Raw genomic sequence first — 13,195 nt, 5'->3', positions numbered from 1 at the left:
GTGCAAACTTGTATTTTCCCATTACACATGAAGTTGCATGTTCATTCTCCATAATTGCAAGTCAATGCTCTTGTTTTTTCACACATGTAATTCATTCCTCAAAACCCAAAATTCACTTGTGAGCCCATTTTTGCATCAATTTATCCCTTCCCTTGGCAGTCTTGTTTGCACACATGACCTATCAAACCAACAAATCAAGGTATGGTCATTGTTTTATAACAATATCATCTTGAATAAGGTGCTATGAGTTCTTCATCAATGAACAAAAGAATAAGAGATACAACAACAATTCATGGATGCAAATTATAGAATGTTTTCAAGACAGAGATGGTCATGACATGGAAAGAGGGAAGCAGCCCTTTCCCTCCTGAAGAAATGGTACTACCCCAAGCATGTGAAAGGTTAAAGTTCACTAGTTAAGGACAGAGACTATCAAGGATGCAAGATCTTACTCCAGTTCAAGATGTCATTTACAAAGGATGATGTAGTTAGAGTCATGTCTTCGGACACAGAATAGTTTCAATTGTGTATTTGTAATTTTGTTTCAACAAGTTACATGTAAAAACAAGTTTTGTAATTGCAAGTGTCACTTTCACTTGCATTTTTGTAAAATGTAATTACATGTAAAGCAACTACAAGTTGAGTTAGATTAAGACTGTAGTTGGAATAAGTCATGGCAGTTGAGAGAATTTCTCAAGTTAGTTAGGATCCTCCCACCTTTTTCTCAGGGCTCCTCTCCTATAAATACTTGAGGGGGTCTATTGTCATTTTTATCTTTTGTCAATGCAATAAAATTCTGTCAATTTGCATGTGCACTCTAAGACTTTGAGCTTAGTTGTAAATCAGATTGCAGTCAATTCAAAGAGGAAAATTGCTTTCAAACTTTGTGTTGATTCAAGGTGTTATGTGACGATATTTTCTAGAGATTGATTGTGAGTTTTCAGTTGTTATACAAGAGGGATTAAAGCTCAATCTTGCAGACTTTGAGCTGCTTATTGCGTTTGGAGTTTTTGATTGGTTTTAAAATTTGATACTGCAAACATTGAGTTGCTTTTCACATTTGAAACTATTGTAGGATGCTCAAGAAAAGGGGGTAACTTGCAGACTTTGTGTTGCTTTTATTTTCTATGTTTGTGCATAAGAGGTGCATCATGTAGTTAGATTTTGAGCTACTATATACTATGCTTAGTTACTAGAAAATCATCTAAAAATGTTGATAGGAGAGTAGATAGTTGAAGACTTTGAGCTTTCTTTCTATTTTCCCATCCTAGAGAAGCAACATAGGACTTTGTGCCTTTATGGAAACTTTACTTCTTTATTTAGTTTATTTCATTAATCATTTGTGATTCTTTTTTGAAAGAAGAGAAAAGAATTAAGTTTCTTTTCTAAAAAAAGAGAAAAAGACAGAGTTTCAACTAGATTTAGAATAGATTTAGAGTTAGAGTTTATTTTGAATTATTGAAGTAGAAAGCAAATGGGGGGCCTTCCCTAAATTAGGAGAGTTTTATACTCACACACTGTTGCTGAAAGCACAATTTTGCACATCTTCCCAGGTGTACAAAATTTTGAACCAACATATACAACTGATTCACTCCTCCCCCTCTTAGTTGTCCAAAATTTTCAACAATCCATTCTAATTCTCCATCTACATTTGACCTAATGTATTCTTGCATCTGTGAAGTATCCATAGTAATGCATTTTGAAAGATCTTCAAGGCTGCATATTCATCATCATGCATTGTGGAGAAAAGTCATGTTAAGTTTCATGCAAGCATGTGTGTGTGATTATGGTTTTGTCATGTTCATGCTATTTCATACAACATATGTGATTACATTCAAAGAGAAAAGCATCAACATCAACAATTGCAGATCTAAGACATATCTATCCAGCATTTATTTTAGTATTTGTATTATTTCATTCAAGGTTAATTCCTAAAATGGGGTTTGACTTAGGCAAACCCCTATTCCCACCAATTTCCCCTTTCTTTCTATGTGTAGTAAATAGGTACAAAGCTGCATTTGAAAGGATCAACATAATCATAGAGGCGAATAGGTTTAGCTTTTAATCACGAGAAATTTGGAGGACCATGGGGAATTGATGAGCCCTGGTCCTAAAAAATTAGGCCAAACTTTTGGGAACATATCCAAAACGTCTTCTATTGACCAGATTCAGGTTGGTGTCTTCTTTTGACCATTTACACCCTATATAAACTTCATCATTCCATCATTTCCATTATCCATATTGTCAGCAACATTAATAGTATCAATACAACATACTTAGTGTAGACTTTACACATAAGAAGGTTGACATCTATAGATCATATACTACCAATATCCATCTATTCTTCATATCAAACTATTCATACCAATCATACAAATAATGACAACAAATGACAAATAGTATCAAATAGTAACCAATGCAATCTCATCGTCATATTCTCAACAACTGCAACAATACTCTACTAACCAATCATAATATCATCAATGACCATAAAAATCAAGGGAAATATACATTGTCAGACATCAGGTTGACATCAATTACAACACATATTGCCAACAATTTTATCATGTTTTTACCACCCCCTTGGCCTACTTACTACCTCAATGAATTTAATCATACGCAAAAAAATTAATTTAGATATCAGTCATTAGTTAAGAGCCTCATTTGTTATGTGTAAATATAGCACAATTAGGCATTGCATAGTTGGATCAACCCTACAAGTGTTGTTTGTTTGCACTCTCGTCAGATCTATCACCCTAATCCCAATAGTGCTAGTATTAAAAAATTGAGTTCCATGGACCCTACTAGGCACATGTTGCATGGTAACGTGAAGTTGCACATTGCCATTATCAATGCCCATTAAAAGTTGTTATTACATACAAATATTCCACTTATCTTGGGTTTACCATAATAAAGTTATGAAGATTATGCATGCTAACCATGGATATTTTTTAATTAGTGAGTTTATTTTAAAGTTGAATTATGTAAGCTTTAGAGCCCTATCTAGTGTCCAATTGTATACCAAGGATTAAGAGAAATGACTAACTTTTAAAAAATTAAATATTCTCCAATGATCATGGTGGTCAAGTTTTTTTTATAGAAACAACTAAGAACAAAGGACATTTTTAATGAATCCCAACTCTTCCAACCATATTTTATCAAATCCAAGACAACATAATGGTGGTATTTATTATCCTTTATACCCTAAGGGTTCAATTTTCTCATGGCCATGCTTCTTTAAAACATGCAAAGGTATTGAATGTCTTGTTGGACATAATGGATCACTGAGAGGAGGGTGAATGAGTGATTTAAATAATTTTTACTTAATCAGAGCTATACCGGTTTGATATGAAATAAATAAAATGTAGACTGGTTACCAAAGCAATGCAAACAAGGTGTGTAGAAGAAATATCTAAAACATTAATACAACACACACATGAAGATGCAACACACAACACCAGATATATGAGGAAAACCAATTGTGGCAAAAACCTCGGTGAGAATAGCTACTGGAGATCTTCTACTCCAATCCAGCCTCACAATGAAAAGATCTGATTACAAATTTTAGGGCACCAACCCAAGGAGCACCAACCCCTTATTTATGAGTACCAACTCAAAGAAGCACCAACCCCTACACAATTTATAGGCTACAACCTAAAGGAGCTACAACCCTTGCACTAAGAACCTACTCAATGAAAACATTATGAAAACTCAGATATACAAATGAGATCCCTATTGCAAATGAAGTTTTGCAACCCTTCAAAGATTTGCACTACCAGTTTCTATCTTACCGGTTCGTGTTAACTCAACACACACTGCAACTTAGCCTTTCTCCTAGTTCTAACTCTGCTAAATCTTCTCTCCCTTTGTTTTGCTGAATTTAACTCACACTTGGTCACTCTCTATTAGGTACTGCTTCTTTCAATTTGTCACCTCTGCGTTCTATTCTCACTCTATCAGTTTATTCCTTATACTGGTTTACCCTTCTTCTCCTTACCGGTATAATCTTTACTCACAAACACTTCATGTGGTTATCTCTTCGACTCTCAAATAATAATTTCACTCTTTTCTTCACCCTTCAGTTGCAACACTATCTTTCTTAGGTCACCATATTTAACCTGAAGCTTTCCCACTAAAAACCAATTTAAACAGAGGGTAGATAGAGTTTCCTTCTACCGACCAAATTTGCATCCATTCTGATCCGATCTACCTTTGATTGCACACCTTCTTTGGACAGATAAGTCATCACTTGTTTTTCATTTGTCTAAAGTATGTGCCAAGAATAGCAAACCCGACCTTGATTTCCAGCATTGAAATCTGTTGACACATTTATGACCTAGTTGTTTCCTTCTCGAGGTCCTCCTGCAATCTGATTTCCTTGCTTCGATCCAAGCGCCAACAACTCCCTAATCTTTCTCTGTCGTTCATTCTTCCTCGAGCCGCACCAATCTGTCATCAACCTATGATTTGTGGCTATTTTATTTAATGTCAACTAACTACTCCAACAACCATGTCGATGCAAACTTCACCGACCTGTATATGCTTGCTGTAATGCCCCGCCAGGAAACCCCGAAGGGATAAGCCAAAATTACAAGAATAGAGTGCAAATTTTTTTTTTAAAGTTACAACACATAAGATGCAACAAGATAACAAAGATTCAGATTACATAGCGGAAGACATTAGCAACAATCTCCTAAAGAGTTTCCCAACGAGATTACTTAATTTCAAAATTCATTTAACTCGCACCATTAATCCAATAAGCTAAATATCTTAATAACGAGGTAATTCAAAATCAGGATAATTTCTTCAAAGGATGGAATTATAAATCACAATAAAGATTCATCCATTAGGAACCATTCATAATTCTCATTCAAGCTTTTCTTTTAAAATTACAAACCATACATCTAACATTCTAATACACTAGGATTTCATCAACATAAGAGATCTTTCCAAGCATATTTAAATACCTTAACAACAACTGAGTATAATTCATTACTCTAAGTTACATTCTTTTATACTCCAACTTATTGCATTTCAAAAGACGATTGCATACTAGCATCTACGATATCTCATCTAAACCACTTACGCATTCGGTCAACATGGCATTCAAGATAGAACCGAATATAAGCATTTAAAAATTAATTCCATTTATCAACTTAACCATTCTAACATAAGATAATCATGCATGATAAAGCTGAATAAATGAAAACATAAGAGAATACATCACATAACACCATAATGATCTCGGAGTTCACCCCTAAAGGGCTACATCTCCGGGTCTGCTCAACTGCAAGACCCCCTCTGATAAATAATACAGTTAAGAGTACAAGAGGTTACACCATACAATCTAGCCATCAAGGCGATACATAAACAATATACAACGACCACATCGGTCCATTAATACATAAACGATCCCTGAAAAGAACAGGATCCAGCTGAACATAATCAAAGCTAAAACAAAGGTCCAGAAGAGCATCCATAAAACTGAGCCATCACCACCCAAGGTCTAACATGAAACTGACACTCACAAGGGCAGCGGCAAAGGACGACTCACAAAGGTACTCAAAACAGGACAAAACGACAACACACTAGCGAACCTAGGGACAAGTGTCATCACACAACCTGGTATGGATACCATGGCAAGTCTTCATAGGTCCTGGCCCATACACTGGTAACCCTGGCAACCTAATCCGAACTTCCGGCCCATCCAAGTCTCATGTGGACCCACACATCCTCTCGTGAAGACAAGGAAGATGGTTTGCCATTTCAGGCCTTCTCACAGCATGTCGAATCTATGATAGCATTCGTCCCATGTGTGAGGCACATTATCTTATTTATAAATTACATTCTAATCTATTTAGGTTATCACTTATTAGACTCACTTTCGACGGGTTACCCAGCAACCACTTTGGGTGCGGCCCCCAATCGAAAGCCACTTTCCCATACGACACTAGACTAAACTCAGACGAACTCAAAACCAAGGAATACACATGGTCAGACGAACGGAGTTCAAGAAGAGAGAAACAATCATCTGGTCGAACATGACTCAAGGATGAACACTTACTGACGGTACTCTAACTAGAGACCTGACAAATTAAGGTCAACCACAATCATCATTCGACTCACACACAAGGAGGATATGATCAATTATGACAACATCACAAAACAACAGTCAACTTGAAACCGAGGACTGAAACAGGAACACCAAATCATCCATACGACAGGGTCCTACTAAACAAAGCAAAACATGCCATTTCATAATTAAAGGCGAATACAGAAATTAAACTCGCAAGGGCGATAATCAGAAAAGACAATATTCCTCAAATTGATTTAATCATTACAAGGCGATCAAGTTTTCTACAAGGTCCAAATCAGATTACAGTTATCTACCTCATCAAGGGATAAGTGGTTCTTGGTTTTCTAACTCCTAAGTTTCAAAGCATCGAACAGGCAAATTACGCCATAATGAGTTTTTAAACCAAATCATATTAATAAAATTTGGACAACCATTAATCAACTAAACAAGGTATTTAATCTCCAACAAACATCATTAACATACTGGTTCGAAATCAATCCCTACAGATTCATAATTTTCAATCCCAGATGCATAATGCGGATCACGGAATATTAATATAAAAAGGAAATCCAAAAGAAGATAATCATTTTCAAAAGCATATCGTTAAATTTCTAATGCCCAATGGTTGATTATTCGTTTCTAATATCTCTAGATGGCTTACAACATTAAAATCTTCAACAATATATTTATTCGTGATTAAGGTATATTTTAACTCAACAAGAATCTCCAATATATCAATAATTGATCTTTCCCAAATATACTCAATTAAATTTCAAGCTTGCATAATACGTTAACAAAGAAAATCTTCGCCATAATCCATTTATGCCACATTTCTCATCATCACGACTTGATTTACAATCTTCATAAAACAATATTAAAAACATTATATATTTTCTTTTCTTTTAAAAAAAATACATAAAAAAAAACATCTTTTAAACACTAATTAAATCTTATCATTAAAATAATATTACAACTATCATATGCCATTTTGAATCATATATAAAAAAAAAAGAAATACATTAAACAAAATACCATTTAATAAACTATGTTCTTTTATTTATTTTTTTTGATTAAAAAACGCATGTTAAAAACCCTAGCGGCGAGGGCGGGCCATGCCCTAACCCTAGCCGCAGGGCATTGCCCGAGCGGCGGCGCCGCTGCGGTGCCCGCAGGCTCCACGGCGCCCTGCGGCCACCGCAGTGTGCCGCGGCCGGAGCTTGCAACGCCAGCGGGGGGGAACACAAAGGGCGCGAGCGGCAGTAACCAAAGAACGCGCGGGGGATGAGGGGAGGAAGTGGGGGACACGCGCGGGGGAAGGGGAGGGGAGCGGGTGGAGCTCCGCTCCCCGCTCTCCCAAACCCCGACCCACAATGAAACACGCACACACGCCCAGTTCGGGTTTAGTGAAATCTGTTCGCCCAGCTCGATAACAAAACACTAAAATCATCTTCGAACACACAGTTCGATAATAAAAATATAATTAAATGTTTTCATTTCCATTAAAACACAGTCCGAACTATAATGAACGCACAGTTCATAAAAAAAAACATATAAATTTTCTTTAACACAGTTCGGATTAAAAACAGCAATACAACCCAACTCAAAATTTGGATTAACAATTTCGGTTTGAAACAAACTGGGTTTGGAATAACATTTTCTTGAAGGGTTTTCATTCTTTACTAACACCCAAGGAAGATTTACACCCGAAATTCATCAAGAACAGTCATTTCCAATTCATATCCCAAATTAAAATCTGAAAACAATCAAAAGATTGGATTTTGGCAACAAGCAACCATTTTCACAACAAGAAGGAAGAACAGTTTGGATAAACCCTACCTTCATACGCAATCCTGGCATGGCTGAAGGAGAGCCCCAATCTTCAGCTCCCAAATCCTCCAATTTTCATTCCCAACCAAAATCTTTACCAAAAATGTCCATCTTTTCAATTTTCCCCCAAATTGGGTTATATGGAAAAGTTGACCCAAAAATTCCATTTTTGGAATAAAATTTCTTATTTAAAAATAATTCACAAAATTTAATTCCTTTCTCACAAACACAACAAATTAACTTGCCTTTTCAATTCAAAATTCGATTTCTCATTTAAACAAATTTAATCTTTCTAATTTAATAATCCAACAGAATACAATTAATCTATTGCGATAAAATATCAGACTTTCTCTTTCAACAGCATAAACACAATGCATTAAATATTCGAAAACAGACATTTAATCGAGTTCACTCCCAATTTAAAACGAGCAACCCAATATCAACGAAAATCACATAACGGAAACCAGATTAATCTAATCCATTAATCATCGATGCACAAATGCATATATACTCAACATAATCACTAAGGACTAATTAATCAATTTAACCAGGCACACCAAGCACGCAAATCGAGAAAGTCAACCAAACAGACGACTCGCAAACCCAAACAAACAAGGATTACCGACGATGACTGGCGATGCTCACTTGAGCACGACTAAGGCCGACTAGGGTCTTACGACCACCTAATCCAACTCTAAGGATTAAAAGGTATGCTCATACCTGCAAAACCAGGTGACGACGAACCTCGCACTCATGCGACTTCGTACCTGAAATCTCTTGCAACCAACGATCATACATGCATACATATATAATAACTTAATGAATGCGTTAGCTCGATGAATACCATGAAATAAGAACACTAACAACTTGCATACAACTAGTGTGAGAACCACATCAATAGCTATGCGTAAAATTAACATCTGACTATAACATAATATTACGATTAACTAATCAAGATTAAACCAAGGTTAGAGATCGATTACGGTAGGGGTACTACACTTGCCACCTCAGATCCACGTGGCATCACATCGACATACACTCAGCTCACTGACACATTCGACAAATCCTCATACCGGCATAAATGCTTACCGGTAAAACCTTCTCCTATTGCTATCCAACAACATACACTACACCGGTAGCTCAACTTCACCTCCGGTGGTTTGTGATCTCTTTGTCACTTTGCCTCTTTATCACAAACATTATCACAAACAAATAGTTTGCCTTCATACCAGTTACAACTTGTCATGCCAACACATAACTTCATATCACCTCTTACCAGTGATGTCACTGATAGTCTCAATACTTGCTTGTCTTCCACGCCTTCATACCGATTTTGTCTTCCACCATACCGATTGACAAGCCTTCATGTTAATCTATCTTATGTCGGTTCAATCTTCTTCATACCGGGTTGACATACCCTACCGGTAGCCTGTAATACCGGTTGACATCAATGACAACTCAATGCCAACATGTCTAATAGAGTATCTAAGTTAACATCTCAGATGAAATTTTAAGGATAACTATCAATCTCAATTGTAATAATTCTATGAAATTCATTATTTATGCTATGAAGATATTTTCCACATGTGTGAGATTAGATTGATATTAATTCTTCTTCTAACCTTAGCAGGTTTAAATTTTGTATTATGAGTTTAGTTTCCCATATTAATTAGGCTTGAACTATAGAGGTAAGTATTGTAATTGCAAAGTGGAAAATTGGGAACCTTAGCCAATTCACTACTCGGAAGAAGAGGGGAACTTTACTAAGGTTCAATTTTCACTTGGGGAAAACTTTACATTCAAAATAGGGAATAAATCTACTAGATCCAATCCCAAAGGATGCAAGGATTGAATACTAAGTATATTGGTTGTGATTGAAATGCAATTGACCCTCTTTTGTAAGTTGATTGATTGAATTAAGACAAAGTGTTGGAAATGAAGACAAAGTATGAGAAAACAACGAGCTACAAATTCGGGATTTAGTCGTGCACCTAGATTTGAGAAGTTTGAGATGATTTCGAGCTGCTCTGCGAAATCCATCAAAAGTTGTAGGGACTGTGTGTCCAGACAGGGGTGCCCTCCTATCGCTCCTCTAAACTTTCCGCACATTGAAAAGGGTTTTTCTGTCTCTACGAATAAAGCTCAATTCCAGAAGTACAGCTACGTACCTGTTTCCTGCACACAAAAAGAAAGGGAAATGTATTGGGAATGGGGGTTTGTCCTCATATCAAACCCTAGTTTTGGAATTAACCAAGTGGTTGAAGTAATGAAAATGAAATGACTGAAATTAGAAATCCTCCTCTTTGAGGGGATGTTGAATTGACTTAAAATGAAATGCTTACACCTCGTTGTGAAGTTTTTCTTGCCTCCACATGGAATTAGGGTTTCATGAAGTAGAATATTGATCTCGTCTTCAATGCTTGAAATCTTGTCTCTATTGCTACTCCAAATCTTGAAGGAAGATTGAAAATGCTCAGTTGCTCTTGAATGCTTGAATGCTCAGATGCTTGATTGAATTTCATGATCCTCTCAAATGAGAGGGGAAATTCCTCTTATATACTTGTCAGTGGGGTTTAATTGACTGATTTTCCAACTTAGGCTGACATAGGGGGATTTTCCTGCTCTAATTTGAGAATGAGCCAAAGGGAGGGACCCCAAGATAGGTCCCAAATAGAGGATCCTAGGGCACCATGCTCTGATCCTACCCTATTTTGGGGCAAGATCAAGGTGTCTTTGAGGTGTAGGGTTGAGAAGAATGCAAGTTTTAATTTGTATGAGCATATTCAGGTCTCTGATCAGCTCGAGGGGCGCAAACACTAAGGCGAAGACCCAAATGCAATCGAAAATTGTGAGGGGTGCAATTTTAGGACGTTACAGTAATCAATCCAAAGGGTTAGATTATTGGATAGTTATATTTTTATGTGAATAAAAGCTTATATTTTTTATTAAGGATTACTAATTGTGTATTTTTATGCATAATAGTCACACTATCTAGTCTTTAATGCAGTTACGATTCTTTAATTCTCATCTAATTACTATTATATGTATACATGCTTTAATTCGGTATCTTCAACATTGTGTTGGTGTATTATGGTAAATATATAGTTAAGAATTATATCTTTTACCAAAAAAAATTACCTTCATTTTGTCTTGTTATAGTTGTCTTCTGCTCAAAGAGTGGAAGAATTTCTTCTACAACAAAATAAAGAGTGCATCTTAATACAATTGGATTGTTGATAATGTTCAGGTTCTAAGCCCTCAGTAGTTTGCATCACTGTAAGGTTGTGATTACTATAAAATCCATTAAATTATGATTTAGTATAATAAAAGGATACTTATTGACCATTTGACTCTTTTTCTCTAGGCAATGGTCTAGTATTAATCCCACTAAGGCTCGTGTTTATCCTCTCACAAAGCCAAAATTTATAAATAGTTCAATTTAGTTAGGATATATTTTTAATTTCCATCTCATAGAAGCCTAAGAATCTACAATAGTTTCACATCGTATTTCCAAACTTTGTATACTCTTTTTAGGGTTTAAGATTCAATTTGGTGTAGCATCACTTGTGTTTTCACTAGTTCTCAACTAAGTGTTAGCATATGGTGACCCACCTAAGTCCAATAGAACCTAATGAGAAAAAAGTTATCATATTAGCAGAGGTGATCCTTTGTCAAGTTGGCCAAAACCTTGACGTCTTTAAGCGTAAAGATTGGCATTCTTTTAGAATATCTCAAAGTCATTAATTGAAACAAACAACATAATATATAACAAGGATATAGTGAATACCACTCAATCTCTTATATAGATATAATAAGAAAGAAAGAAGTCTTTGGAGGAGAGTTTTATGATATGCTTCTTGAATTCTTGTCATTTAAGGAAAATTACCATAAAAGGTAGAGTTGATAATAAGGATTTTTATTGAGTCAGTTGGGTGGCTGTATTTAAAGATCTTGGGAGCACACTTTGGATTTAAACTACACTAACTCAACATTTTTTCTATTTTAACCTATTTCATTTTGCTTTATGTTCGTTGTTGGGCGGTCATTTATGTGCGGTCTACCACTATTTTTCAATCACTTTCTCATTTTTTGTTATGATTAATTCTTATGTTTATCATTGATATTCCTTTTTTTTGGTAAAATTTTGTTGGGTTATTGTAAAACCCTCCTTTACTCTTGTAAAAAACTATTATGTACACTAATCAAATGATTTATGCATTTTTTCTTGTATATTATATCTGTATTTTAAAGAGACCAATAAAAATGTAAAATAAACTTACAAAATATCCTCTTTTAATTATCTAATTCTTAAGAAAAAAAATGATATGGTATTTTTGTATATTGCTAATAATTATTATTTTTTTATTAATTTTGAGATATGATCTATAGACCATTTCTTTATTTAGTAATACAATCAGAAAAAATAGTGAAGTATATTTTTTATTCATAAGGAAATTATATGCTACCTTCTCTTTTAGGGATTGAATATGCTCTAGCAACATTTTCTCCTGCAACATTCATATAACATGATCTCCATAAGATAATATAATTTTAATTAAATGTAATATAAGTCAATTTTGTCTTTCTCAATATAATTATTTTTGACAAAAGAAAATGTTCAAAGAATTGTCCATGTTTACTAATCTAAGATCATATAACTTTGATAAGTACTAAAAGAGGAACTAAAACTATATTCAAGAAAACTTATATAATACTGAAATAAATTTAAAAGTTGTTATCAATTACCTTCCTTGAGTGTATTTTCCTAACACCCAATTTAATTTTCTTTTCAAGACGTTGCAACTCCTTAAAATTTAGCAATTCCAAATCTTCACCAATCATATGCCTATATCATAAGATATTTTTTATTATTAAACAAGATAAAATATTAGAATTCAAAATCTATAACCTAAATATAAAAAAATATCATCTAATCAATTCAAAATTCTTACCTATATATTTTTTCTAATTGTGTCATTCCTTTTTGCAAATTCTCCAATTCTGAATGCAATGCCTATTTAGAAATAAAATGTTAGTACATAGAATATTCATTAATAACTCTTTGAGATTAATGTATATAGTAATATATTGTATTAAATACATTCTCCTAAATAGATGATAAACTTATAAACAATCTAAAATTTATATTCAAATATTTCACACATAGAATTGTCATTGTTATTATTCCTTTTTTGATTGGACAGAATTGTCATTATTATTATTCCTTTTTTGATTGGACAAAGTATGTAAGAAGGAATATGTTAAAAAATATGAATAGAAAAAAAAAAATAT

At 34.5% G+C, this 13,195-nt stretch overlaps 1 protein-coding gene across 2 annotated transcripts in view; it reads right to left on the bottom strand.

Annotated features, from left to right (window-relative positions):
• The window catches only part of LOC131078454 (MADS-box transcription factor 14-like), a 57,569-nt gene extending 44,645 nt beyond the window's left edge, over window positions 1-12,924 (bottom strand). The window contains exons 1-3 of one of the 2 annotated variants that reach the window (XM_058016167.2): window positions 12,856-12,924; window positions 12,650-12,749; window positions 12,370-12,411 (exon numbers count right to left, since the gene is read on the bottom strand). In XM_058016167.2, coding sequence (XP_057872150.2) covers window positions 12,370-12,411; window positions 12,650-12,749; window positions 12,856-12,881 — 168 coding nt within the window. In that variant the 5' untranslated portion in view covers window positions 12,882-12,924. The remainder of the gene's footprint in view (window positions 1-12,369; window positions 12,412-12,649; window positions 12,750-12,855) is intronic. The other variant, XM_058016174.2, reaches the window with a different exon arrangement.
• Window positions 12,925-13,195: the final 271 nt, after the last annotated feature.

This window comes from Cryptomeria japonica, chromosome 5, assembly GCF_030272615.1.
Source record: "Cryptomeria japonica chromosome 5, Sugi_1.0, whole genome shotgun sequence".
NCBI lineage: Eukaryota > Viridiplantae > Streptophyta > Pinopsida > Cupressales > Cupressaceae > Cryptomeria > Cryptomeria japonica.
Note: the sequence above shows the minus strand (reverse complement) of the source record. Positions and strands in the feature narration are given on the sequence as shown.